Source organism: Polypterus senegalus, chromosome 3 (genome assembly GCF_016835505.1).
Source record: "Polypterus senegalus isolate Bchr_013 chromosome 3, ASM1683550v1, whole genome shotgun sequence".
In the NCBI taxonomy this organism is placed as follows: Eukaryota; Metazoa; Chordata; class Cladistia; order Polypteriformes; family Polypteridae; genus Polypterus; species Polypterus senegalus.
The window spans coordinates 63,850,198-63,878,091 of NC_053156.1; the positions used below are offsets into that span (position 1 = coordinate 63,850,198).

A 27,894-nucleotide genomic window follows, 5' to 3' on the forward strand; every position below is an offset into this window, starting at 1 on the left:
TGCACATATGAAGTATGTTTTGTGAATAAATAATTACCAATGTCAACAAAGTAACTCCTGTCTTTTAAGTGTGACCTAAACCGGCTGAGAGCTACCTCAGATATTCCTACCCAGTTTTCAAGCTTTTCAAAGAGTATTGCATGGTCAACAGTATCAAAGGCAGCACTGAGGTCTAGCAGTACCAGAACTGTTATATTTCAAGAGTCTGTGAATAAACGAATATCATCTCAAACTTTAGTAAGTGCTGTCTCAGTACTATGATGTTGCTGGAAAGCTGACAATAAACCATTAAGACAGCCATCAGAATTTAAAAAATTATTGAATTGTAAAGAAACAGCTTTTTCAATTATCTTACCTATAAAAGGAAGATTTGAAATGGGTCTATAGTTATTAAGTACTGTGGCATCCAGGTCGCTCTACTTAAAAAGGAGCAGTCTTCAATGCTTTTAGAAATATTCCAGCTTTTATTGATGCATTTACAATTTGCAGTAAATCTGCTGCTATACTACCAAGAATATTTTTTAGAAAGCCTGTAGGCAAAATACTGAGGTTGCTGGAAAGTAGTGTGTGGCGCTCCCGATATCTATGCAAAAGGATGAAGGTCCAAGTCTTTAGAGTCCTGGTGCTTCCTGTCTTAATATATGGTTGTGAGACATGGACGCTATCTAGTGACCTGAGACGAAGACTGGACTCCTTTGGTACTGTGTCTTTCCGGAAAATCCTTGGGTACCGTTGGTTTGACTTTGTGTCTAATGAGCAGTTGTTCATGGAGTCCCGAATGAGGCACATTACCTCATTAAAACATAAGTAACATGATTGTTATAATTTCTTACTAACCCTCACCTATTCTGTTTCTGTTCTCGGTACTCAAATGTGGCAATTGGTGCCACGGCCCACTTGCCAAGTTATTTGCCTGCCTATGGTAAAGTCATCACTGATGGAGGATCACAGGAATCATGGGAAAAAGGGGTCCATTCATCGGATTGGCTGGCCGAACAACGTTTCAGCCGTGGAATGGCCAAATGGGGAGGCAGCTTGATGGATGAGGTCTCCAGGACTCTAAAAATATCCAAATCTTATTATGTGATATCATCTACTGTTAAATTCTGCTCCGTGCTTCTAAAATTTTTATTATTATGCTGTATTAAGGATTTGTTCTGTTCTGTGTATTGTATTGTATTGACCCCCTTCTTTTGACACCCACTGCATGCCCAACCTACCTGGAAAGGGGTCTCTCTTTGAACTGCCTTTCCAAAGGTTTCTTCCATTTTTCCCTACAAGGGTTTTTTTTGGGAGTTTTTCATTGTCTTCTCAGAGAGTCAAGGCTGGGGGGCTGTCAAGAGGCAGGGCCTGTTAAAGCCCATTGCGGCACTTCCTGTGTGATTTTGGGCTATACAAAAATAAACTGTATTGTATTGTATTGTATCTTTTTTACCTGCATTGTGAGGGAGCGTCAGTTACGTGTGGCGTGTTTCCCCGAGGGTGATGCGGCTCATAAGATCCTCATTGTTGGGGACCCGAGTGGCTGGACCAGGCCAAGGGATCACCCACATAACACCTGGCTGCGGCAGATAGAGGGTCATTTCCGGAGGGTAGGACTGGACCGTGTATCTGCCTGAGGGGTTGCCAACTGGGATCTCGAGCTGTTTCGACATGTAGTGGGTGCAGCAACACATTGTACCAGTGCATGCTCCCCAACTTGACGTGTAGGCAAAATATCAAGAGTTCAGATAGAGGGTTTTAGACACTTCACGATCTCCTGAAGACTATTGATGGAAATATCGTCAATCTAAGACATAGTGGCCATATTTATCCTGGTGCTACAGAATTAAGATGATCGGTGTTCCTCTGAATAGAATTCATGACTAATGTATTGTTTCCAGTTTTTGACAGAAAAATAACATAAACTCATCACACATTTGAACAGTTAAAAAAAATCAGAGGCTGATTTAGGCTTAGAATTAGTGAACTTATCAATGATGCCAAACAGCACACATGTATTATTAGTGTTTTCATTAATAATCCGAGAGAAACATCACTTCCGAGTTATAAATACGCAGGCCATCTTTATAGATGTCACAGCAGAGCTGCAATTTATGTTTACTCCATTTATGCTCCACCTTTCTGCATTCTCATTTTTTTTATTTTTTTATTTTATTAATTTTATTACAATCCATACATAGCAATCAAGTTTTTACAAAAAAAAGAATTATGTTAAGAACAGATCGATCCCACCCTGAGAGAGAGAGAGAGAGCAAGCCAAACGGTGTAAGATTTAAGGCTTGTAAACATACCTAAGTTAATAAATTCTCATTTTTGATTGAATACCAATACAGAGTTACTCCAAGGTGCTTTCTGTCTGCTAAAATTGGTTTTGATCAAAACAGGTGCTACAGTATCAATAACCCTTAAACATTTCAAGCTAAAGTGATCAAGCATGACATCTACTGACTCAGAACTTAAGTTACACCAGGGTCATCTTAACATATGGGCACTGGCTGGAGGTCCTAGGAGCATAGTGCTCATGATGTTTCTGATGCTTATGTATGTTTCTGTTTTGCTATCAAAACAGGGGCCACAGCACACTACTTTGTCCAGGGGCCTATGATGCTGACGGCCCTGAGGTAAGGCACTGTTAACTAGTGCGGCAGTGTTATCAGTTATGTACCTTTTTAACATACGTAGATCTGTTTTGAATATCAGGACCAAATACAGAAGTGCTCAAATAGGTTCATGTCCTTAATATTAACAGATGGAATACAAAATTAGCAAGTAAACATGACTAATTTTAACTAAGGAAAAGCTAAGGGGGTTGACCATTAGAATGGCTGAAGGAATGGCTACTGAAAATGGGACTTTGCAGCCATATGAAAAAGAAAAGTATACATTTCTATCAAAAACATACATTTTTGGGTGTATCTGAACTTTTAAGTGGGGAAGGGTGCCAACCCACCGCAGGACACACACAGACACACATTAGGGCCAATTTAGAATCGACAATCCACCTAACCTGCATGTCTTTGGACTGTGGGAGGAAACCGGAGCGCCCGGAGGAAACCCACGCAAACACAGGGAGAACATGCAAACTCCACGCCGGGAGGACCCGGGAAGCGAACCCAGGTCTCCTAACTGTGAGGCAGCAGCGCTACCACTGCACCACCGTGCCGCCTACCAGAAGAGATATCCCACCTGAGAAAGACTAGGGAATTCACTAGAAAGCTTTTCATGAGCCTGCAGGACAGTAACATTCCAGTTTGCCAGAAGGTGCTCTAAATCTTATTATAGCCCAGTACTTGTTCAAGATCACTTCAACCCCATATGTTAGCCTCAAATGGGGTTTACAGGGTGCATCGTGCCATTGCTATAGAGAGCCTAGAGTTGGGTGGCAGGGATGAACAGAGACTACAATTTGGAGAGGAGGAGAGTCTTGAGCAGTGAGGAAGTCACAAGATCACAACTTTGGGAACAAAGCTTATGTGTGTTTATTTAAATTCTGTAAGGGAATTAGGTTTCAGTTTCTATTTTATTCATCTCTCACCTTTGCATTTTGATTGGTTGATTAAAGCGATGGAATTGCTCACAAGAAGGAGTAGGAGAACTGAACAAGTGGAGAAAATACAGTAGTGATAATATGTTTCAGACAAATCTGCAAAAACATCAATGCAAAGTCAGGTGCCACCATGAACTGAAATATTATTTTGAACAGTTTTAATTAAACACTCAGGAGAACATCATTTAGATTTCTTACCAGCACAAAATAAGTGCAAAATGAGTCAGGATTCAGGACAGCACTTCTGCACGGTGTGACCAAAATGTATGAAATGCCCTTAAATGAAAGTCTGTAATGTGAACTTTAATCACATCTGAATTGATTGATTTGTAATTTTAAACTGTGGAGCAGAGGAGAAAATGAAGAGAAAATGTGCCTTTGTCCCAAACGTTATAGAAGACACTGTATTTATGTGTTATTGTTACCTGCAGTTCATTCAAATTCCACTTGAGACAATGATGAGATATTTATTACATTTAGTTTATTAGCTCTTTGTTTTCTTATATGGGAATATTGAACAGTGGCTATATTTGTAATCCATTTTGTCACCATGTCTACCTACCCCATAAATAAGCAGACCTGCACATATACTCTAAGTGTGTTTTACACATACACACACATTATATCTATATCTATATCTATATATATATCTCTATATATATGTGAACAGTAATCTTGTTTCAAATCTCACAGCTTGGATTGCTGCTGTCATAATCGGTTTGAGTTTCATGGTTTGTTTCAATTACGACAGTATTTGTAGGACTTGTGTTGAAGAGACATTCGGCATCTGTCAAGCGTTGTAAGTATACAACCAGTTTCATCGATAACTTCACATCCAGCTTTTGAGAGTTTAAACATTCATAAACATCAAACTGTCCACTACTGAAATCGTCACCTGTGAATCTAAGATGTTTAAGAGGCATTGGCGGTTGTCCAAAGGTGTAAAATATTTGGCCATTTCGGTACACTTGAAAGTGACAACCGAACAATTCAGTGGCAGCCATCAACTCACATGCAGATGCATAGGTGAAGGGCTTAAGCATTTCACTCTTATAGTGCTCCTGTGTAGTATAATTATCTCCTGTACCGTCATCAGTCCACACCTTGAACCTGTACCAGTCATTCAATACATAAGACACAATGTTTCTCCAGATATCAAGAGCCTGATATGGCTGTGCAATATGTAACAAAGAGAATGGAAAAGGCAGGTGCCATCTCCGGGCATGGAAACCACTCGGTAAGTGACAGTTCTTTGATCGATGGTGATCACCTCGATAGACATGTTAATGCGGGTACGGTTGGAATGATAAAGGAAATGGGTACCTGAACAATGTAAAGTAAGTCTAAAATACCTACACAATAACTATAATCATAATAAATGAACAATAAAACAGGGGAGAAGCCGTGGATTAAATAAAAAGGCTGTAGTTATCAGCAGGGAGACGTGAATCCCGTGGCGAAGCAAGGAAGGGAATGTAGAGACTGGAGCGACGGACGGCCTTAAATAGACAGACAGCCAACAACGTGGGAGGTGTTGGGATGGGGGACCCAATGCCGTCTCACACGGTGACTGAGCTGCAGGCTATGGACGTATATATGTACGTAAGTAGGATTCAGTTAGCTTTGGGAACCCACGTACCAAATTTCTTGAAGATGGGCCCATAAGTAACAAAGACTGTTGAAAAGTTCAATATGGCAGCCGACAGTAGCATCATACCACCGAAATAAGTACCAAATTTCAGCCTTCTACCTACACGGAATTTGGAGAATTAGTGATATTGGAAAGTTCAATATGGCGGCTGACAGTGGCGTCATACCACCAAAATAAGTACATACATTGGTTTCGGTTAGCGCAGGGAAGCCGCCAACCAAATTTCGTGAAGATGGGGCCATAAATAAGAAAGTTCAACATGGCGGACGTTGTCGACCGTTATGACCGTTACGTGTAGAATTTCGAAATGAAACCTGCTTAACTTTTTTAAGTAAGCTGTAAGGAATAAGCCTGCTAAATTTCAGGCTTCTACCTACGCGGGAAGTTGGAGAATTAGTGATGAGTCAGTGAGTGAGTGAGTTAGTGAGTCAGTGAGGGCTTTGCCTTTTATTAGTATAGATATATACATATATACAGTGGGATGCAAAAGTTTGGGCAACCTTGTTAATAGTCATTATTTTCCTGTATAAATTTTTGGATGTTACAATAAAAAATGTCAGTTAAATATATCATATAGGAGACACACACAGTGATATTTGAGAAGTGAAATGAAGTTTATTGGATTTACAGAAAGTGTGCAATAATTGTTCAAACAAAATCAGGCAGGTGCATAAATTTGGGCACCGTTGTCATTTTATTGATTCCAAAACTTTTAGAACTAATTATTGGAACTCCAATTGGCTTGGTAAGCTCAGTGACCCCTGACCTACATACACAGGTGAATCCTATAATGAGAAAGAGTATTTAAGGGGGTCAATTGTAAGTTTCCCTCCTCCTTTAATTTTCTCTGAAGAGTAGCAACATGGGGGTCACAAAACAACTCTCAAATAACCTGAAGACAAAGATTGTTCACCATCATGGTTTAGGGGAAGGATACAGAAAGCTGTCCCAGAGATTTAAGCTGTCTGTTTCCACAGTTAGGAACATATTGAGGAAATGGAAGACCACAGGCTCAGTTCAAGTTAAGGCTCAAGTGGCAGACCAAGAAAGATTTCGGATAGACAGAAGCGATGAATGGTGAGAACAGTCAGAGTCAACCCACAGACCAGCACCAAAGACCTACAACATCATCTTGCAGCAGATGGAGTCACTGTGCATCGTTCAACCATTCGGCGCATTTTACACAAGGAGATGCTGTATGCGAGAGTGATGCAGAGGAAGCCTTTTCTCCGCCCACAGCACAAACAGAGCCGCTTGAGGTATGCTCAAGCACATTTGGACAAGCCAGCTTCATTTTGGAATAAGGTGCTGTGGACTGATGAAACTAAAATTGAGTTATTTGGGCATAACAAGGGGAGTTATGCATGGAGGAAAAAGAACACAGCATTCCAAAAAAAACACCTGCTACCTACAGTAAAATATGGTGGTGGTTCCATCATGCTGTGGGGCTGTGTGGCCAGTGCAGGGACTGGGAATCTTGTCAAAGTTGAGGGACGCATGGATTCCACTCAGTATCAGCAGATTTTGGAGACCAATGTCCAGGAATCGGTGACAAAGCTGAAGCAGTGCCGGGGCTGGATCTTTCAACAAGACAACGACCTGAAACACTGCTCAAAATCCACTAAGGCATTCATGCAGAGGAACAAGTACAACGTTCTGGAATGGCCATCTCAGTCCCCAGACCTGAATATAATTGAAAATCTGTGGTGTGAGTTAAAGAGAGCTGTCCATGCTCGGAAGCCATCAAACCTGAATGAACTAGAGATGTTTTGTAAAGAGGAATGGTCCAAAATACCTTCAACCACAATCCAGACTCTAATTGGAACCTACAGGAAGCGTTTAGAGGCTGTAATTTCTGCAAAAGGCGGATCTACTAAATATTGATTTCATTTCTTTTTTGTGGTGCCCAAATTTATGCACCTGCCTGATTTTGTTTGAACAATTATTGCACACTTTCTGTAAATCCAATAAACTTCATTTCACTTCTCAAATATCACTGTGTTTGTCTCCTATATGATATATTTAACTGACATTTTTTATCGTAACAACCAACAATTTATACAGGAAAATAATTAACTATTAACAAGGTTGACCAAACTTTTGCATCCCACTGTATATATATACTAGCAAAACACCCGCGCTTCGCAGCGGAGAAGTAGTGTGTTAAACAAGTAAAGAAAAGGAAACATTTTGAAAATACCGTAACATGATGGTCAGAGTAATTGTTTTGTGTATTTGGCGGCAGCGTCACGAAGTTGTTTTCATCTAGCTGCATCAGAAAATGTACCACGACGTCTGACATGCCTCCTTTTTACTGTTTTCTCACAGCTTGGATTGCTGCTGTCATAATCGGTTTGAGTCTATATATATATATATATATATATATATATATATATATATATATATATTGTAATGGACAGCCGGGACGACCCTGCTGTATATGGTCCGGGGGAGCATCCATGGACTTCTCAGTACCTCCCCCGGGACGCTTGGTGGCAGCCTCCCTGGTTGATGATGCCTCAGTTTCCCACAGGGTTTCATGGGAAATGGAGTTCTCCCCAACCCTGTGGGGACCCAGGATAGCCGCCAGGGGGCGAGGCACAGATAATTAAGCCCAGCTGGTTTATTAATCGGGCCCACACGGGAGTGCAATTGGGAACAGGTGAACAAGCAACAGGAGCACTCCTGGGAGGGCCATAAAAGGAGCCAGCAACCATCAGGTTGCCTGAGAGGAGTGGTGGTGCCAGCGGAAGGATTGCTGTGTGTAAAGTAAGGTGCTTTGGGACTGTGGGGTTCACAGGAAAGACGTGCCCCACAGGGGAAGAGTGTTTGAACTGCTTAAGTGTTTGGGACTGTGTTGGGCCAGTGGGACACGGGAAGACGTGCGCCCACGGGTGAAGAGAAAATAAAAAAAAAGATTACACGTGCCTCAGTGTGAATCTGTGCCGGATCGGGCGCTTTATATAGCGCCTTATTCCAAAAAAACAACAAATCCCAAAAAAGTTTGGACAAGGCCATTTTCACCACTGTGTGGCATCTCCCCTTCTTCTTACAACACTCAACAGACGTCTGGGGACCGAGGAGACCAGTTTCTCAAGTTTAGAAATAGGAATGCTCTCCCATTCTAACACAGGTGAAAGATCTGGACTGCAGACTGGCCATTTCAGTACCCGGATCCTTCTCCTACGCAGCCATGATGTTGTGATTGATGCAGAATGTGGTCTGGCATTATCTTGTTGAAAAATGCAGGGTCTTCCCTGAAAGAGATGACGTCTGGATGGGAGCATATGTTGTTTTAGAACCTGAATATATTTTTCTGCATTGATGGTGCCTTTCCAGACATGCAAGCTGCCCATGCCACACGCACTCATGCAACCCCATACCATCAGAGATGCAGGCTTCTGAATGGAGCGTTGATAACAACTTGGGTTGTCCTTGTCCTCTTTGGTCCGGATGACATGGCGTACCAGATTTCCAAAAAGAACTTTGAATCGTGACTCGTCTGACCACAGAACAGTCTTCCATTTTGCCACACTCCATTTTAAATGATCCCTGGCCCAGTGACAACGCCTGAGCTTGTGGATCTTGCTTAGAAATGGCTTCTTCTTTGCACTGTAGAGTTTCAGCTGGCAACGGCGGATGGCACGGTGGATTGTGTTCACTGACAATGGTTTCTGGAAGAATTCCTGAGCCCATTATGTGATTTCCTTTCAAGTAGCATTCCTGTTTGTGGTGCAGTGTCATTTAAGGGCCCGGAGATCACGGGCATCCAGTATGGTTTTATGGCCTTGACCCTTACGCACAGAGATTGTTCCAGATTCTCTGAATCTTCGGATGATGTTATGCACAGTTGATGATGATAGATGCAAAGTCTTTGCAATTTTTCACTGGGTAACACCTTTCTGATATTGCTCCACTATCTTTCTGCGCAACATTGTGGGAATTGGTGATCCTCTACCCATCTTGGCTTCTGAGAGACACTGCCACTCTGAGAAGCTCTTTTATACCCAATCATGTTGCCAATTGACCTAATTAGTGTTTATTGGTCTTCCAGCTCTTCGTTATGCTCAAATTTACTTTTTCCAGCTTCTTATTGCTACTTGTCCCAACTTTTTTGTGATTTATTGACACTGTGAAATTTTTAATCAACATATTTTTCCTTTAAAATGATACATTTACTCGGATTAAACGTTTGATCTGTCATCTACGTTCTATTACAAATAAAATATTGACATTTGCCATCTCCACATCATTGCATTCAGTTTTTATTCACAATTTGTTTAGTGTCCCAACTTTTTTGGAATCCGGTTTGTGTGTGTGTGTGTGTGTGTGTATATATATACACACAGTATATTTTATATATATATATATATATATATATATATATATATAAATATACTGTGTGTATATATACACACACACACACATATATATATACAGTGGTGTGAAAAACTATTTGCCCCCTTCCTGATTTCTTATTCTTTTGCATGTTTGTCACACAAAATGTTTCTGATCATCAAACACATTTAACCATTAGTCAAATATAACACAAGTAAACACAAAATGCAGTTTTTAAATGGTTTTTATTATTTAGGGAGGAAAAAAAATCCAAACCTACATGGCCCTGTGTGAAAAAGTAATTGCCCCTTGTTAAAAATAACCTAACTGTGGTGTATCACACCTGAGTTCAATTTCCGTAGCCACCCCCAGGCCTGATTACTGCCACACCTGTTTCAATGAAGAAATCACTTAAATAGGAGCTGCCTGACACAGAGAAGTAGACCAAAAGCACCTCAAAAGCTAGACATCATGCCAAGATCCAAAGAAATTCAGGAACAAATGAGAACAGAAGTAATTGAGATCTATCAGTCTGGTAAAGGTTATAAAGCCATTTCTAAAGCTTTGGGACTCCAGCGAACCACAGTAAGAGCCATTATCCACAAATGGCAAAAACATGGAACAGTGGTGAACCTTCCCAGGAGTGGCCGGCCGACCAAAATTACCCCAAGAGCGCAGAGACGACTCATCCGAGAGGTCACAAAACACCCAAGGACAACGTCTAAATAACTGCAGGCCTCACTTGCCTCAATTAAGGTCAGTGTTCACAACTCCACCATAAGAAAGAGACTGGGCAAAAACGGCCTGCATAGCAGATTTCCAAGACGCAAACCACTGTTAAGCAAAAAGAACATTATGGCTCATCTCAATTTTGCTAAGAAACATCTCCATGATTGCCAATACTTTTGGGAAAATACCTTGTGGACTGATGAGACAAAAGTTGAACTTTTTGGAAGGCAAATGTCCTGTTACATCTAGCGTAAAAGGAACACAGCATTTCAGAAAAAGAACATCATACCAACAGTAAAATATGGTGGTGGTAGTGTGATGGTCTGGGGTTGTTTTGCTGCTTTAGGACCTGGAAGGCTTGCTGTGATAGATGGAACCATGAATTCTACTGTCTACCAAAAAATCCTGAAGGAGAATGTCCGGCCATCTGTTCGTCAACTCAAGCTGAAGCAATCTTGGGTGCTGCAACAGGACAATGACCCAAAACACACCAGCAAATCCACCTCTGAATGGCTGAAGAAAAACAAAATGAAGACTTTGTGGTGGCCTAGTCAAAGTCCTGACCTGAATCCAATTGAGATGCTATGGCATGACCTTAAAAAGGCGGTTCATGCTAGAAAACCCTCAAATAAAGCTGAATTACAACAATTCTGCAAAGATGATTGGGACAAAATTCCTCCAGAGCTGTAAAAGACTCATTGCAAGTTATACAAACGCTTGATTGCAGTTATTGCTGCTAAGGGTGGCCCAACCAGTTATTAGGTTCAAGGGGCAATTACTTTTTTACACAGGGCCATATATATTAGAGATATATATATATATATATATATATATATATATATATATATATATATATATATATATATATATATATATATATTACTTACATACATACATACTTGGTTCGACATTACTTGGCAACAGGGAAAGTGGGGCAAGTTGCACTGGTGCATTTGTGTCTCCCATAAAAGTAACTTTGTGATTTTGCAAGGGTAAAAACGTCTGCTGACGTGTCAGATTCTTCTTTAACTCTTCTGCTTTCTGTATCTTGTGCATTGCATTCAGTTCTTTCAGGTTATCTTGATGTTTTGTCTCATAGTACCATCTTAGATTAAATTCTGTAATTACAGCCACATTAGCTCCACAAATGAGACACACGGGTTTATCGGCAATGTCAATAAACATATACTCAGCCTCCCATCGGTTTTTAAAGGCTCTATGTTCAGAATCACCTTTCCTCTTCGGCATCGTGTGGGCTAGCTTCGCAATAACTTGCAGCATCATAAGCTAGACTTGATTGACGCGGTAAGTGTTCGGCAAGGCAGTTAAAGCGCTGCATTATGGGATCTGTAGTTTATTGTATTACCAGCGCTTCATATCCCCGGGTCATTAATAACAATAATATATAAAATGATCTCACGGGCCGGACATAATTACACGCCGGGCCGGATGTGGCCTGCGGGCCTTGAGTTTGACACATATGGACTAAATAGAACTTGAAAAGATATATTTTTTCAAATGTGATCGCGCAATTCAGATCGAGTTGACGCGCACTACAGTACATCGAGCCCGCGTGCTATTGTGGTGTTTCCTGCGTGCCTCAGTAAGTCATCCTCCCCTCGCTCTTACTTTTTTACCGTTCATCTAATGAATACACTGAGTATGGCTTTACCAAAACAATCATTGATCGCGAATAAAGTATCCTTTATTCATAAAGCTTCAATTGGTGATCTGTCTTTCTGCGTTAAGCGCATATTTTTTCATACGTCTCAAATAGGGTTGCCACCTGTCCATTAAAATACGGAATCGTCCCGTATTTGAAAATGAAATTGCGCGTCCCATTTTGAATCAATATTGGGCCTGTGATCACTGTGGTCTTGGCCCCCGCTGCAGTATGCGTCCCTTATTTTTTTGTATTAAAAGTGGTAACCCTAGTCTCAAACCAAGGGGATGCGAGGCTAAAATGTATCAGGAAGCGCGCGTACATACTCAGTGCATCCCCTCTCGGGAATCGAAGCTCGGAAGCCGGCGCTAGAGGCGAAGCCTCTACTATTGTGCCACGGCGTGTGGTTTGTCTATTTGAGCGTAGCAGTATAATTCAGTTTTTGTTCAGCACTCTTTGGAACTGTTGCTTTTTGTCTGCGCACTGTGTCAGTTCAAGTGAGCCGTTGAATCTGGTTTTATATGTCACTCGCTTGCTTCTAATTGTTTCGCTGCCTTCTTAATTATATAATGTATGTTTTCTTCAGCGGTTTTTGGAGCTCTTCCTGGTTTTCTACGTACTGTGTGATTACGTGGGAGGCGTGATGATGTCACACGAAACTCCGCCCCCACGACTTTCAAGCTAAACTCCATTACAGTAAATGGAGAAAAATAGCTTCTAGTTATGACCATTACGCGTAGAATTTCAAAATGAAGCCTGCCCAACTTTTGTAAGTAAATTGTAAGGAATGAGCCTGCCAAATTTCAGCCTTCTACCTACACAGGAAGTTGGAGAATTAGTGATGAGTCAGTGAGTGAGTGCTTTGCCTTTTTATAGTGTGTGTGTGTATATATATATATATACACACACATACATACACACAGAGTATCAGAGGTGGGTAGTAATGAGTTACATTTACTCCGTTACATCTACTTGAGTAACTTTTTTAAAAAAAAAATTGTACTTCTAAGGGTAGTCTTTATTTATTGTGCACAATTACAAGCAGCTTAGCACAATATCATACTTTGTTTTTATTCTGCCGTTTCTTTATTATCATCATCATCATCAGTATATCTGTGGTGAAACTCTAGCATTAGTATCAGAAAAGTACACATCATCATCATGATTTTCGAAAAAAGGACAAAACGTCATCATGAGTACCACTTTGCAACTGGGTAGATGGATAATCGTGATGCTTGAATGTGAACTCATAGTCCTAGCAGGGACTTGGTGTACGTTGCTTTACTACTACTTGCGTTCTTTTTGGGGGTAGGACAAATTCTTATCTTAATCAGACTTTTAGTGTAATTCCTTGGAGTAATTCTGAGATGGTTTATGAATATGGACACAGATTTTATCCCCACAAAAAAGGCTGTTTTAGGTGCAACAGCCTAGGTTATGAAGCACTGGCACATCAGCACAGACTCGGGTTCATTTCCAGCTGGTGTTGCTTTCTGTGTGGAATTTACAAGATGACTTGCATCACTGTGAAGTTCTTTGCCTGCTATCTCATTCAAAGATAGCTGACCTCTTGGAAAATTTGTCATCTTAGGTGTATAACCCTGGCATTTAGCCTGGGTGATCTCATGCCAGACCACCCATCTAAGTTTAGATAGAAGGATTTGGGCAGGAACATGTTTGGTGAAGCTTACAATGGTGTACAAGTGCCATCACTCATTTTTAATTATAGCTTTACTTTATTAAAGTTAAACACTTAATTCTTATATTTATAGTTAAATTATGCCAAGATGGAATGCTGTTTATGAAATACTAATACATTTTTTTTATTTAAAAATGGTAGCTACACTTTTTTGGTGAATTTCATGGCAGAGTCGATCATTAACCACTAAGTGACAACACTAGAATAAACTTCCCTTTACTTTTCATCACTTTTAGGGTGAGGGTTATGGAGGCAACGATCCAAATTAAAGAGACCAGGGGCCTCATGTATAAACGGTTAGTACGCACAGAAATGTTGCACGAGAACATTTCCCCATTCAAATCACTATGTATAAAACCTAAACTTGGCGTAAGCCAAACACATTTCCACAGTACCTCATACCCTGCCGTGCGCAAGTTCTCTGCTTGGTTTTGCAGACAGACGCCACCCAGCATCCCGTGTGATTTAATCTTTCTTTTTCCGATCCACATTACTGACGTGGCTTTATAAATACACTGAAATTAAGTGCATATTGTTTATTAGTTTAATGCATGCGATTGTAATTAACCTGTAACAATATAATGGTCTACAGAATGGTCAATCTATTTTAAATACCATAGCTGCTTTAGTGTTGTTACTCTCACTGCACCTTCTTTCAGCTGCTCCCGTTAGGGATTACCACAGCGGGTCATCTTTTTCCATATTACTCTCACTGCACCACATGGAGAAGCTGATCGGAAAGAGAATTATCGGTATACAGCATCAAGCACACGCTGCCTCAGCCATGCTTCCTATTTTAACTGCTTCTCACACCGTAAACGCTTCAAAACCTTTACTGTAAGGACCTCGCGGTTCAGAAACACTTTCATCCCAAGAGCTCTAAATGCAATCAATCAGTCTATCAACTTCTCCTTGTAGAACTGTTTGTACTTATAAGTACAAATAACTGTAAACTTGTGAGAGTTATAATATTGCAGAACCTGAGCCACTTTATAAAGCATGTATTTACATATGATATTTTTAAAATGAAATGCAGCAAAATATGTTTATTATATTATACAGATAAAACTTTAACTTCATTTAAATAATCTATATTGTTAATAATTAAAGGACACGGTGTCGCTACGCTAGCAAGAATCTGGCGCTCCGTTCACAGATTGTTCCTGCACGCCTCGCACTGTATGCTTCACTGGGACTGGCGTGAAGGACAGAATAATTAAAACACATACTACGAAGATCGATCTCTCTCTCTCTCTCTCTCTCTCTCTCTCTCTCTATATATATAATTCACTAAGGCAAGACACCCATGGAAAGCACGGCGGAAGGGGTGTGGATTCACTAAGCCGCCGACAAGCAAGACACCTATGGCGCACACAGGAAGGAGCCACACCCACCAACTGCAAGAGCATTGGATACGACAACTCACACAGCCACGCCCACCAACTTGGACGCAATAACACAAAAAAAAACGGCGTCATTTATATTCGTCTGTTGTAGAGGCCACATGCCTCTATGAACAGTCAACATCGCTCGGAGGTGCATGTTTCTCGCGGAGGTGAATCGCCATATGCAGCGTGTAAAACGGTTTTGAGGGTATCCCATGGGATCCTTAAAACAATCCTTTACAACTGAGGTTAAAACACAATGAAGTAAGCGGTCTTCGGTTACAGCGCACGACCGCGTGCACCATAGCAAACTGTTTTTACACGCTACATACAGCAATTCGCATTAGTGACAAACTTGCGTCTTCTTCAGTCATGGACAATTATATGTTGCTCTCTCCAGAGTTCCATCTTTTCATTCACTTTTTGTTGTATCCTCAAACCCTCCCTTTTTAGACAACTGTGTCTTACCAGAAGTGTTCAACCATCAATAAATTATTATGTGGCGTTTGTTATGCTGCAGGTTCACTATTGTGTTGTATTTTGCCCCCTTCCAGAGTTCCATCTTTTCATTCACATACCGTTGTATTCTTACACCAACCCATTTTAGACAACCGTGTCTTTCCAGAAATGTTTAGCATTTAATACATAATTATGCATGAGATTGAGCGTGTGTCTACCCGGCGCAGAGAGGCGTGGGTAAGCAGTTGAACCCCATTCGGGCTGCAAACCATGGAATTCCCACTAAGTGCGACTCATACACTCCCACTGGTTACGTCCCTACCCTTTGTACACACCCCCCTCCCACCTCGCTACTACCGTGGTCAGGTGTCTTGGTGGATTATATATAGAAAACCAGCCAAAACTGCACAGAGCAATGAAACGTCTACATCAGTCACAGGTGCATCTGGACTGTGTAAAGACGACAACGACTCAAGTGATGAGTTGGAGGTGGACACATGAGCAGGCAGTGCATACTGAACAAGAAATCAGCAGAACAGCATGACGGGGGGAGCAGAATAGACTTCCTTCTCTTCTTCTCCCGTTCCACCCTCCGCGCCTGAGCGCCGTGCACCCCTACCCTATCCCTCCGTCTGGCAGGAGAAGGCGCGATGGCGGTCCGCCAGTTTTCAGTCAAGGACAATTGTGTGTTGGTTCGTTCCATGTTTTGTTACAATGTTGCTTTTCTTGCTGATTTATTACATTACCGATTTTTCAAATGTTAATTTTCTCCCTGTGCTTAAAAATCATTAAAAAACCGGCCTGATTATGTGGCGTATAGTATGCCGTGGGTTGGCTAGTATTTCAATGTTCCTTAAAAGTTTTGAAGAATCAGCGTTATAAGGTAACAGATGGCTTAACGTCTATTACAGAGCTGATTGTGTGGCGATTGGGTACTTGGAGAAAGAAAAGGAAGGACAGGAATTGGAGGTTAGTAGGTTTGAAAGAGACAGTACTGCTACAATAAATTATTTCATCGAAGGTCACGCACAATCACTGCACCACCATGTTCCCATGTTTAATAACATGCTTTAACTCCTATCATCATGAAAATGATATCACGTATACATCTCAGTAGTTTAGTTATTCAGAGAGCTGTAATATCATGAATGTAATGGATTCTGTGTCCTGTTGGAGGTAGAGAAAGCTGGTTTAAGAAGCACGTAGTGATTCACACACAGTGCACATAGAACATCAAATACAAAGTAAAGCATTTAATGTACTACTTAATTTACTAGTTTTTCAAATCCCATCGTAACTAAAACAATTTTAAGATTAAGTTTATGATGTTCTACTTTAATGACCAAATAAACTATGTGATTAAAGTGGAAATTTCGAGATTAACGTTGACATTTCGTGCTTTTCACCCCCACTGTGTGCTTTTTTATTTTCTCTGTATCCTAATAAGCTTTCATATGACACTCAGACGGTGGGCTACAACTCGCCTTTTCACGGTGACTTTGATATGCAACTCTTTTTTTATTTGGGCACTGTTTGACTTTGTGAACTTGAGCTTTCGAGTTTCTCCAACACACTATGTCACTCGATCAGCTTCCTTTTCTTGTTTATACCACTGCTTAAACCAACAAATTGTACGTTTTTCCTTGCCTCCACTTGGTATGCACTGGAATTGTTCTATTTTTCCTCATGGTTTTGCCATTGTCTTTTCACAGAACGCTAAGCTTAAGGGCTATTAATATTTATTTACATATTCAAAGAGGCATAATTCTGGGAGGAGTTGGGGCGGGACAGCAGGCGTGTGCACGTGTGTTACATTTCACGCTGATCGAGATTTATTTAGCGGAAGAACTTGGAAGTTTGCGTAAACGCAAAGATTCCTGCATCTGGATTTTTCTGTGCATACGCACATTCCCGCTTTTGTGCTTCTATGCATGGCGTTATACATGAGGCCCCAGGCCACCTGATCCTCAGCAACTTTTACCAGCTTCTCTGAAAGAATACCCAGCAGGCCCTAGGCCCTCTCCCTGTAGGTCACGCCTGGTACTGCCTCTGTAGGACTACATATCCAAATCATCTGAACTGGCTCCACCTAATCCCCTCCAAAATAGTTCTATACTGAAAAGCCCTCACCATATACAGATTAAACCCAGCAACCCTGTTTAAGAATTTTATTTAAACTGCTTGCATTCACAATCTTGCGTTGTGGCTCATTTCCCAGCATTCATGATTATAGGTTAGGACAAAGCCCCTACAGTACATCACTGGCATGGTCCAGTTCAAAATCTTCATAAATTGCCCTTGCTACACTGAGTTATTGGTCAATCATTTGTTAATGGTACTCCCACTCTTAGTTGTAGGGAACAAGCCACTCATCGTCCTTTTTGGGGAGGTTTCTGAGTTTCATAACAACTGCATTACACTCAGCTGGAGAACACTACAGATCACAGTTGCTACAGGCCCAAGAGAATTACACCCTCCATAAACTGCTGAGATAACAGTGCAGGGTACTTTTCATACCTTGGAAGGAATAGCTTACCAGCATTCTCTGGTAGTCAAGCGACCTATGCTGCCTATTCAGCCTTGGCTTGAAAAAAATGCACTTTGCAGGTATGTGGATTTATCAACAGCAGGGCAAACAGTGAAGGTAGTTACACTCATGCAATAAGGGGGGAAAAGTGAGACAGATCCACACATACTAGTAGGAGTGTGCGATACATATCGTCTATGATAGTATGTTAATTATTGTTTTAAAAATATGCAAGATTAAATTATTGAGTATGTCACTCACTTTGCAAAAAACAAGGAAAAAACACTGAGAGTCGATATATTCACTATCTCATATAACCTATTAGGACAGCCTACTGCTTGCGGGTGCATGGTCAGTGCACAAGTGAAGCTAGCATAGCTGCCCAAAACTGAGTGAGCAAACAGTGCTGGGGATATATAGCCTTGCAATCTAAATCATTAAGATTTATTTGCAAGATGTGGATCATCCTCACTTACATGGAGATGGTTTGCCTTTGAAAAGATTGACATTGTTTAAAAGGCAACAATCAGCAAACTATGTCAGAAATCGTTTACCGTTATACAAAGATCAACATCTAACCTGTTTCACCATACAGTATAGAGTCCTGTGGTGTCAGGCAAAAAAAAACAATTTCAAACAAATTGCGTAGCGTTCAAACAGATTATTTTTATTTCCGTAAGAAGTATACATCGCATCACTTTTTCCACATTTTGTTATGTTACAGCTTTATTCCAAAATTGATTAAATTCATTTTTTTCCTCAGAATTCTACACACAACACCCCATAATAACCAAGTGAAAAAAGTTTGAGGTTTTTGCAAATTTATTAAAAAATAAAAAAACTGAGAAATCACATGTACATAAGTATTCACAGCCTTTGCTCAATACTTTGTCGATGCACCTTTGGCAGCAATTACAGCCTCATGTCTTTTTGAATATGATGCCACAAGCTTGACACACCTAACCTTGGCCAGTTTCGCCCATTCCTCTTTGCAGCACCTCTCAAGCTCCATCAGGTTGGATGGGAAGCGTCGGTGCACAGCCATTTTAAGATCTCTCTAGAGATGTTCAATCGGATTCAAGTCTGGGCTCTGGCTGGGCCACTCAAGGACATTCACAGAGTTGTCCTGAAGCCACTCCTTTGATATCTTGGCTGTGTGCTTAGGGTTGTTGTCCTGCTGAAAGATGAACCGTCGCCTCAGTTGGAGCGCTTTGGAGCAGGTTTTCATCCAAGATGTCTCTGTACATTGCTGCAGTCATCTTTCCCTTTATCCTGACTAGTCTCCCAGTTCCGCTGAAAAACATCCCCACAGCATGATGCTGCCACCACCATGCTTCACTGTAGGGATGGTATTGGCCTGGTGATGAGCGGTGCCTGGTTTCCTCCAAACGTGACGTCTGGCATTCACACCAAAGAGTTCAATCTTTGTCTCATCAGACCAGAGAATTTTGTTTCTCATGGTCTGAGAGTCCTTCAGGTGCCTTTTGGCAAACTCCAGGCGGGCTGCCATGTGCCTTTTACTAAGAAGTGGCTTCCGTCTGGCCACTCTACCATTCAGGCCTGATAGGTGGATTACTGCATAGATGGTTGTCCTTCTGGAAGGTTCTCCTCTCTCCACAGAGGACCTCTGACAGAGTGACCATCGGGTTCTTGGTCACCTCCCTGACTAAGACCCTTCTCCCCCGATCGCTCAGTTTAGATGGCCGGCCAGCTCTAGGAAGAATCCTGGTGGTTTAGAACTTCTTCCACTTATGGATGATGGAGGCCACTGTGTTCATTGGGACCTTCAAAGCAGCAGAAATTTTTCTGTAACCTTCCCCAGATTTGTGCCTCGAGACAATCCTGTCTCGGAGGTCTACAGACAATTCCTTTGACTTCATGCTTGGTTTGTGCTCTGACATGAACTGTCAACTGTGGGACCTTATATTGACAGGTGTGTGCCTTTCCAAATCATGTCCAATCAACTGAATTTACCACAGGTGGACTCCAATTAAGCTGAAGAAACATCTCAAGGATGATCAGAGGAAACAGGATGCACCTGAGCTCAATTTTGAGCTTCATGGCAAAGGCTGTGAATACTTATGTACATGTGCTTTCTCAGTTTTTTTTATATTAATAAATTTGCAAAAATCTCAAGTAAACTTTTTTCACGTTGTCATTATGGGGTGTTGTGTGTAGAATTCTGAGGAATAAAATGAATTTAATCCATTTTGGAATAAGGCTTTAACATAACAAAATGTGGAAAAAGTGATGCGCTGTGAATATTTTCCGGATGCACTGTATGACTATCAGGCGCGTTTTATTTAGCAAACCATCTTGGTTGGGAGAGTCCTCGATTCCAAAGCACTTTTTTCTTCTTCTATTATTTAAAATACTTATACAGATCCTGCTGTGATGACATAAGGGAAGGAGCGAAAAAATAAAAAGTAAAAAAAAAGTCTTTTAGCAGCTATTTAAAAATAAAAATAAAAATAAAAAGTAAAAAACACAGGCATTCAGAGAAGGCACACTGTCATTAAAAAATCAGCTACTTGATAAGACTTGAGGTGAACAGTGCTGTAAACCCATTTGAGTGAAGGAAAACACAAGAAGTACATTTCCCTAAATTGGGGAAACTTGTAAATGTACCTGTGCATCCTGGCCTCAAGCAGCCCTTTGAGCACTGGAGGAAATAAATATTCTAACACATAACCCTGCTGCTCTGAAGCCAGATGCTGTGCACAAACTGGTTCTTCTGTCACACAACTTGAAGTTTCCTCAGTAGAATTTTACAATTGTTTAATTTCTTCTGATATCTTTGTGCAATACTGGACAGATCTTGAAGTTAGTAATTTGTTTAAAATGTTATAGGTTTGGGTTTTTGTGTCTTTGTGCCGAATATGACAGAACTGGTTTACAAATGCTACAGTTTTTTTTTCTATGCAGTATTTGACTGAACTTTGTATTTGCACAGAAAGGCACAATGTTAGATTTTTGTTCTTGCTTATATGCTGCACAGTTCATCTTACAGCAGAGCAGTTTATGCACACATTTTAAAGTTCATGCCCTGTATTTTAAATTTGATTAGTACTTTATTCCCTTAAAATTCATATCTTGTTTACACTAGGGGTGTCTGTTTAAAATGCTCTCCATTGTAATAGTTTTGTTGGTCTTAGTGCAATTGTCATGTAAATCCTGTACTGTAGGTCACTTTGAAATGGTTTACTCACACTTGCACTGTCTGATCTCAGTAATACTTTGATTGGGGATTTTAATGATTTTGTATTATTTTACTTCAGTTTTAAGTAAATAAATAAAACCTGTTTTCCTTAACTGTTGTTCCCATTAATCTTATTAGTAAGCTACAATTAATATCCTATCATCAAGACCAAGCTAGATAAATAAGACTTTTATAAACACATTTTTGAAGGATGCAAAACATTGTCTAATTATCGTAAGTCCCAGGAAATAGAGATTTTTTTTGCCAATATCGCATGCCCCTAACAAACTAGACCTTTACTTGTCCAGGTGTTAGCGCAAGATGAATAGGGTAATGAAGGTTTTGAGGAGAGACAAGGTGTAAATTTTGTCCACCAGCAGTTTCTGAAAGAAGAGATGCAAGATCTGATCTCTCTCTGGTATGTTTTTCAGCACAGGTGGTGCTGAAGATCTAGCTACTTACAAAGACAATGAGATGAACATGGGGAATAAAGAAATGTTTATGTGGATCTAGTGATATGGCAGCAGTGTTGTGATCAAAAAGATAAACTAGTACATTCAACTACAGTATAATGGACTTTACCAGTATGGAGATGATCAAATGTACAAAAAAATAAATAAATAAATAAAAAGGAAGCTGCTGAAACGCCAATAAACTCAATGTCCTGGTTATTACCTGTAATCTTGGGGTCTTATTGCCCATCTGTTCACAAAAAGTGGGCCTGGGAATTGGAAATGTATGTTTTAATTATTATTGGGGCATTGAAATTTTTAAGAAAATGTCCATAATTTGCAAAGTGCTATGTGACTCCACGGAATTCTCTCATCATTCAAAGTTCACCTGGCATGTTAAAGAACAAAAATCAACATGAAAATAACACAATACACAATCACAATGAATTTATTCAGCCTTTACCTTTATCTGTTGTTCTCTTCAAAGACCCTGAAAGCAACATGCACATCCTAGCAAAAATTAAGCATCAATGATAAACTCAGAGGTGACACGAGAATGCCATCCCCTTTAGTATACTTGCATGAATCACTTAAGAGGGGAACTTGGAGGACATTACTATCTTCTCAGTTGTAGTTATTTGACCACCACCAAAGTAAGTTATACTGGAGAAGTGATTTCACTTTCTAATTTACATCAAAGCACCTCAAACTTAATGGGGACAGCAAGGCTTCTATAACTGCTGACCTAGTTTTAGAATGTAACTAAGTAAAATCTACAGAATCAGCAGTACAAGTAGATGAATACAATACAATATAAAACAAAGTTACAGAATGGTATCTTCTCCAAGGTGTGGATTCCAACTACTAACTCATTGTCAACCTGGTGTAATTTTAAACCAAAGAAATACAAAATAAAACAACAATCTTCTTTGCAGCCATAAATACATCGTCTGGTTACAGCTAAGGAGTAATTCAGTTCTGACCCCCTTCCAAATCATCTGAATTGGTTTGATTAACCCCTATTATACATGCACATAGCATAAAGCAACAGCCCACCAGCAGGAGTATGCCAAGTCCAATATAGACCATTGTTGTGCTCCAAAATGCAAACAAGTAGAGCGTCTTGTTGCAGTAAAGAACACCACTTTGTTCTTCATAGTTGGGCTGGTAGATGGAGTAAATCCAAACGTTACCTGCGAATGAGAAAGGAGAACCCAGTGACCAAAAGGGGAAACAGATAAGAGATATTTAATAAAAAAAAAAACAACAAAAACCATAATGGGGTAAGAAAGATTACTTGGGGTGGGTAATGGGTACAGAATGAAAAAAAAAAAATTGTATGCAAGAGTAGGCAACATTGATTAAAAAGTGCACCAGTGGATCAAGAGTGTGATAGCTACTACTTAAATATATATTTTTTCCATAAAACAATACAACTGTTTAAAAAACGCTATGGCTGAGTTTTGGGGATTGATAAAGTATTTCAAGAGATTCATCAAAGCCTTTACTTGCTTATCTCTGCTCCACTCATTAGAACCTCTTCAGTTTGCAGATCAGCCAAACAGATATACAGATGATACCATCTCATACATCCTTCACTTCACCCTTTCCCTCATGGATTCCAGTAAGGAGAACTAGCAGAAGCTGCTGTTCATAGGCTACACTTTAGCCTTTAATACTACAGCCCTCTTTAAGACCATGAAACTCGGAGGTCTAGGACTGAGCTCCTTCCTCTGTGACTGGGTCCTGAGCTTCCTGACTGGTAAACCACAGGTGGTGAGAGTTGGTAATGTCCTCTCTAATACACTTAACACCAGAGCGCCCCAAGATTGCATCCTGTGTCCTATGCTGTATTCCCTTTACACTCACAACTGTACACCCATGCATAGTTCCAACATCATTGTGAACTTTACAAATAAGATGGTGGTAGTAGGCTTAATGTCCAATGAGGAGGAGTTGATCTTTCTGGACAAAGAAGAAATGTTGTCAAAGTGGTGTAATGTTAATAACAAGAGAACTTAATATATCCAAAGCCAAGGAAATGGTTGTGGACTTCAGAATGGAGCACCAGATAAACTGTTCACCCCTTAGGATCTATGGTTTCATAGTGTGTGTGTGGGGAGAGAGAGAGAGAGAGAGAGAGTCAGCAGCTACAAGTATCTGTGTAATCACATCTCCATGTTGGTGTAAAATGCAAAACAGTGTCTCTATCACGTGAGGCAGTTGAGGAAATTTCATATCTCAGCAACAGAAAAAAAGACTCCTCAGGGGCACAGTAAGATGTGTGCACTTTTCACACAAGCAATTAACTTTTTTAATGGTTGCACTCAGGCAAGGCCTCCATAGCCATATGGCCATAATTGAGAAACTAAGAAGCTTTTACCCTCAAGCCATTCAGATTTTAATCTCGGTTTAATTTTAATGACTTTATACTGGCATTAGTCATTTTATGGACTTTAAACTCTAATAATCATTGCCACCTTATACTGCATTTGTTACTTTGCATTTAACTATGGTTGCACTTTTGTGTAAGATTTTTTGACTTGTACTTAAAATATATTGGCCCGTTATATTTTTTTCCCCCACATATTGCCTTTTTTTAAATATTATACTGTATACGTACACTGATCAAACAGTCTGTTATTCACTTCACTTGCCAGTTACTTTAATATTCTATCTTGTTACCATAGTAGCTCTCAAAGAGTGGCATATATTAGGCAGCAAATGAACAACCAGTTCTTGAAGCCGACGTACTAGAGGCAGGAAAAACAGGCAAGCATAAGGATCAGAGTGACTTTGACAAGGGTCAACTGTGATATCTAGACAACTGGGTCAGATCATCTCCAAACCAGGAGGTCTTAGGGGGAGTTCCTGGTATGCAGTGGCTAGTACTACCAAAAGTGGTCCATAAATGGACAACCACTGAACCAAGGACAGGGTCATGGGCACCCAAAACTCACTTGCTTGGAGAATAAATGCTAGCATGTCTGGTCTGATCCCACAGAAGAGCTTCTGTAGCACAAATTGCTGAACTGCCATGAGAGAAAGACTCAGCAGGACAATAAAACCAGAGCAAGCAGCCTAAGGATAAAGTGCTGAACATTAAAAGAGGAAAGGAATAGGAACAGGTTTAGGTTTGAATGAAATTAATTTATCTGAGAATGTGGAGGAATGATGGGAGAAGAAAAGTTATATTGAGAGTAGGTGAAAGACAGGAAGGAGACACTGCGGGGACAAAGTGATATGGTGGTTGCCCTGGAGAGTGGCTATATTTTAAAATTACAGACCACTTACATGGTTTGTTTCAGCAAAATTAAAACTAAGATGAACTGAACTTACAGGACTCTTAAAGCAATTTAACTAGGGACAATTCACACTGAAAGTATTTTTCTTTTAGATATTCTTCCTGTATAGCATCAATTTCTAACTTTTACGCAACTGTTTCACTCTGTTTGCAGCTTAAAGGTATATCTAGACTGAAAAATAGCATAAATGCCACAGAATCAAAAGCTGTTTCAACTAGTTTATAACAAGGGAATGGAAAACAGTACAGAGGTGGATAAAGGGTCAATGAATTTCAGCACAGCCATCCATCAAGGAAGACAACTAGCAAATCAAACATGTGTAATGTCATCTGTCTCAGAGCACCTATGCAGAATTTTAACATAAATAAGAGCCTGTTTAATGGGTCAAAGAAGAAACAGCCAAAAGGGCAACAACATATGAATCAATGTCAGACGCCAGAAAAAATGTGAGCGAGAGAGCAGTTCTTACCTCTGCACCAGCCAAACTGATACATATAGCTTGTGTTGATTAATATTTGTGGGCTTTGGTTTTTACACATTGACAGCAACATGTAAATTCAATAATTTTTTTCTTCGGTTATATTCTTGAATAAAAGTGGACTTGTTTCATGAAAGTGTTTATTTAATATTTGGACTTCGACACAGGCACGCTGATGCAGTACATGTGTACTGAAGTGACTTCAGCTGCAGGTGGAAGCTCCTGTCACACCCTACGCAACCGTGTTTGATCTTATTCAGGAAAATATCCCAGTCCACACGGTAGAAAGACTTTCTGAGACTAAGGTCATAAAGCTTATGAAACCGTTTTTGGACAAAGGCAGAGCCATCAAGACAGTTGCGTGGAGCTTCCACCTGCAGCTAAAGTCACTTCAGCGTGCCCATGTCGATCGAACACAGGAAGCTCTGCAGTCTACTTATGACTTTATGCTGTAGGACGATAAGTAAATAAATCAAAGTAAATAACATTCAATCTAACTTTGTATATAAAGTACAGTGACGGCAGCTTCCACCTGCAGCTATAGACTCTTCAGTACGCGAGCGACTCTCCAAGCTAGTGTTTAAATGTGGACGGTGTATTTGCCCAAAAAGAAGTCAAGCTGCATTCTCATACCACTGCTCGCGTACTAAAGTGTCAGCAGGCATTTTTCCTGGCATTACACATTTAATTTGTGAGCATGCCCTTGTTGATCAAACACAGGAAGCTCTGCAGTTTTTTTTGTGACTTTGCGGTGTAGGAAGATACATAAATAAATCAAGGTAAATAACATTTGATCTGGCTTTTATATAAGTAACATATAAATGTTTATGTAAAGACCATCACAAAACAATCAGAAACAGGACTTTGCAGGATACATTGAGGAGCTCTGTAAGCCATGTTTCATTGAAGGACAGGTGTGGGGTAGACTGACTGCCAGGATGATACCCGACCTCGTACTGCATCCAAATGGTGCCATCTATCACCTTTACGCCTGGTGCAGCTGCATTATTCTTATATGTGAGTGGAAGTTTCTTGTGTTGGGGGCTCTGTTCTCTTTCTCCGATGTAGAACCCTCGTCCTCATCCGAGCTCACTTCTGTTATAGCAAGTCTTTATTTGAAAGTTAACAGTGTCAGATCAGGGCGAGCATGAACGTGACTGAGAGAATAAATCGGAATTTAAAAAAAAAAAAAACAAACCCACGGTAACCTTTACAAGTACAAGTACCACTAGCCATGTGCGCCCAACTACGTTGCGCATGTTAACGTTGTCTGTGAAGGGCTCCCTGTTTAAACGCAGCAGCCAGTCGTGAACTGGGCCCATCATCGCACAGCATTATGATTTTTTTATAAGGGAAACAAAATTACAAAAGAAAACCCTTGGACATTGATTCGATAGGAACGGCCTACTCAGAATCACTGTCCGAATAGTAATTATGTGGTGGTGTGGGAGCATTTCTGCTTCTGTCCGTTCACAGTCCGTCTCGTTTTCACGACATTATCGTTTCCACTCACGATGTCTTCTCAACCTTTCTCCAATCCCGCAGGTTGCTTTGTGGCAATCCAAAGAGTAAGGCAATATACACGGAGCAATGGTTATAAAAGGGGGGCACATAGGTATCCAGGCTCTTCAAAGCAGAAATAGGGATCACTTCACTGACATGTGAGCAAGCCAAGGTACAACTGAGATGCACAGCACTCGCTGGCTACAACGTAAAAATAATAATTTCCGGAACATTCCGTTACGTTGTCATTCATTTTACCCACTGTATTTCTTTCATTCATATGTTACGTAGGCACGTACCTTTTATCTTCAACAATCTCATTCTCTAACCAGGCCTCAGGAGCTAACCAGCGTAACACTGTCCACCACCACTTTCGTTATTCTGGCACATTGTTGACATCTGTGAGTAACAACAACGTACTAAACTGGAAGCTGGTCTACGCATACGTGGAATTCACGGACAAACAAAGATCAAGATCTAAATGAAGATCTCTTTAGTTAATTTAAAGCACAACAATTTGTTTGTTTGTTTGAATGTCTGTGTTTTGAGGTGTGACTGGAGTACTACAGTCTTCAGTAGTATAAGCCTGGAGGAGATTCTTAATGCAATGCCTATGTTTTAGCTGTCTCTCTACTGCCATCTAGTGCTTCTTCTTCTAATTCATTCGCGGACAAACAAAGATCAAGATCCAAATGAAGATTATATATAGAGATACATTTACACCAGCTGTTGCAGGCTCAAATCAAATGTATGTTTCTATTGAATAACACAAATGTATGTTTTTATTGTATAATAAAAATGAGAACAGCTCACTACTCAAAATGTTTATGTTGAGACACGGTAAGGATCGAACCAGCGACCCTTTGAATAGTTGTCAGCAACTCTTACCCCTGTACTACCATAGAAGCTGTGACAAAAAGCCACAGTAACCAGATTTCTTTTACTTTGGTTATTGT

General features: G+C 40.4%; 1 protein-coding gene across 1 annotated transcript in view; it reads right to left on the bottom strand.

Moving 5' to 3' along the window:
• Window positions 1–22,084: 22,084 nt before the first annotated feature.
• Window positions 22,085–27,894, bottom strand: part of LOC120525236 (transmembrane protein 272-like) — a 43,512-nt gene continuing 37,702 nt past the window's right edge. Inside the window, exon 6 of the mRNA XM_039747364.1 lies at window positions 22,085–22,845. Within this exon, the coding sequence (XP_039603298.1) occupies window positions 22,625–22,845 (221 nt within the window). The 3' untranslated portion in view covers window positions 22,085–22,624. The remainder of the gene's footprint in view (window positions 22,846–27,894) is intronic.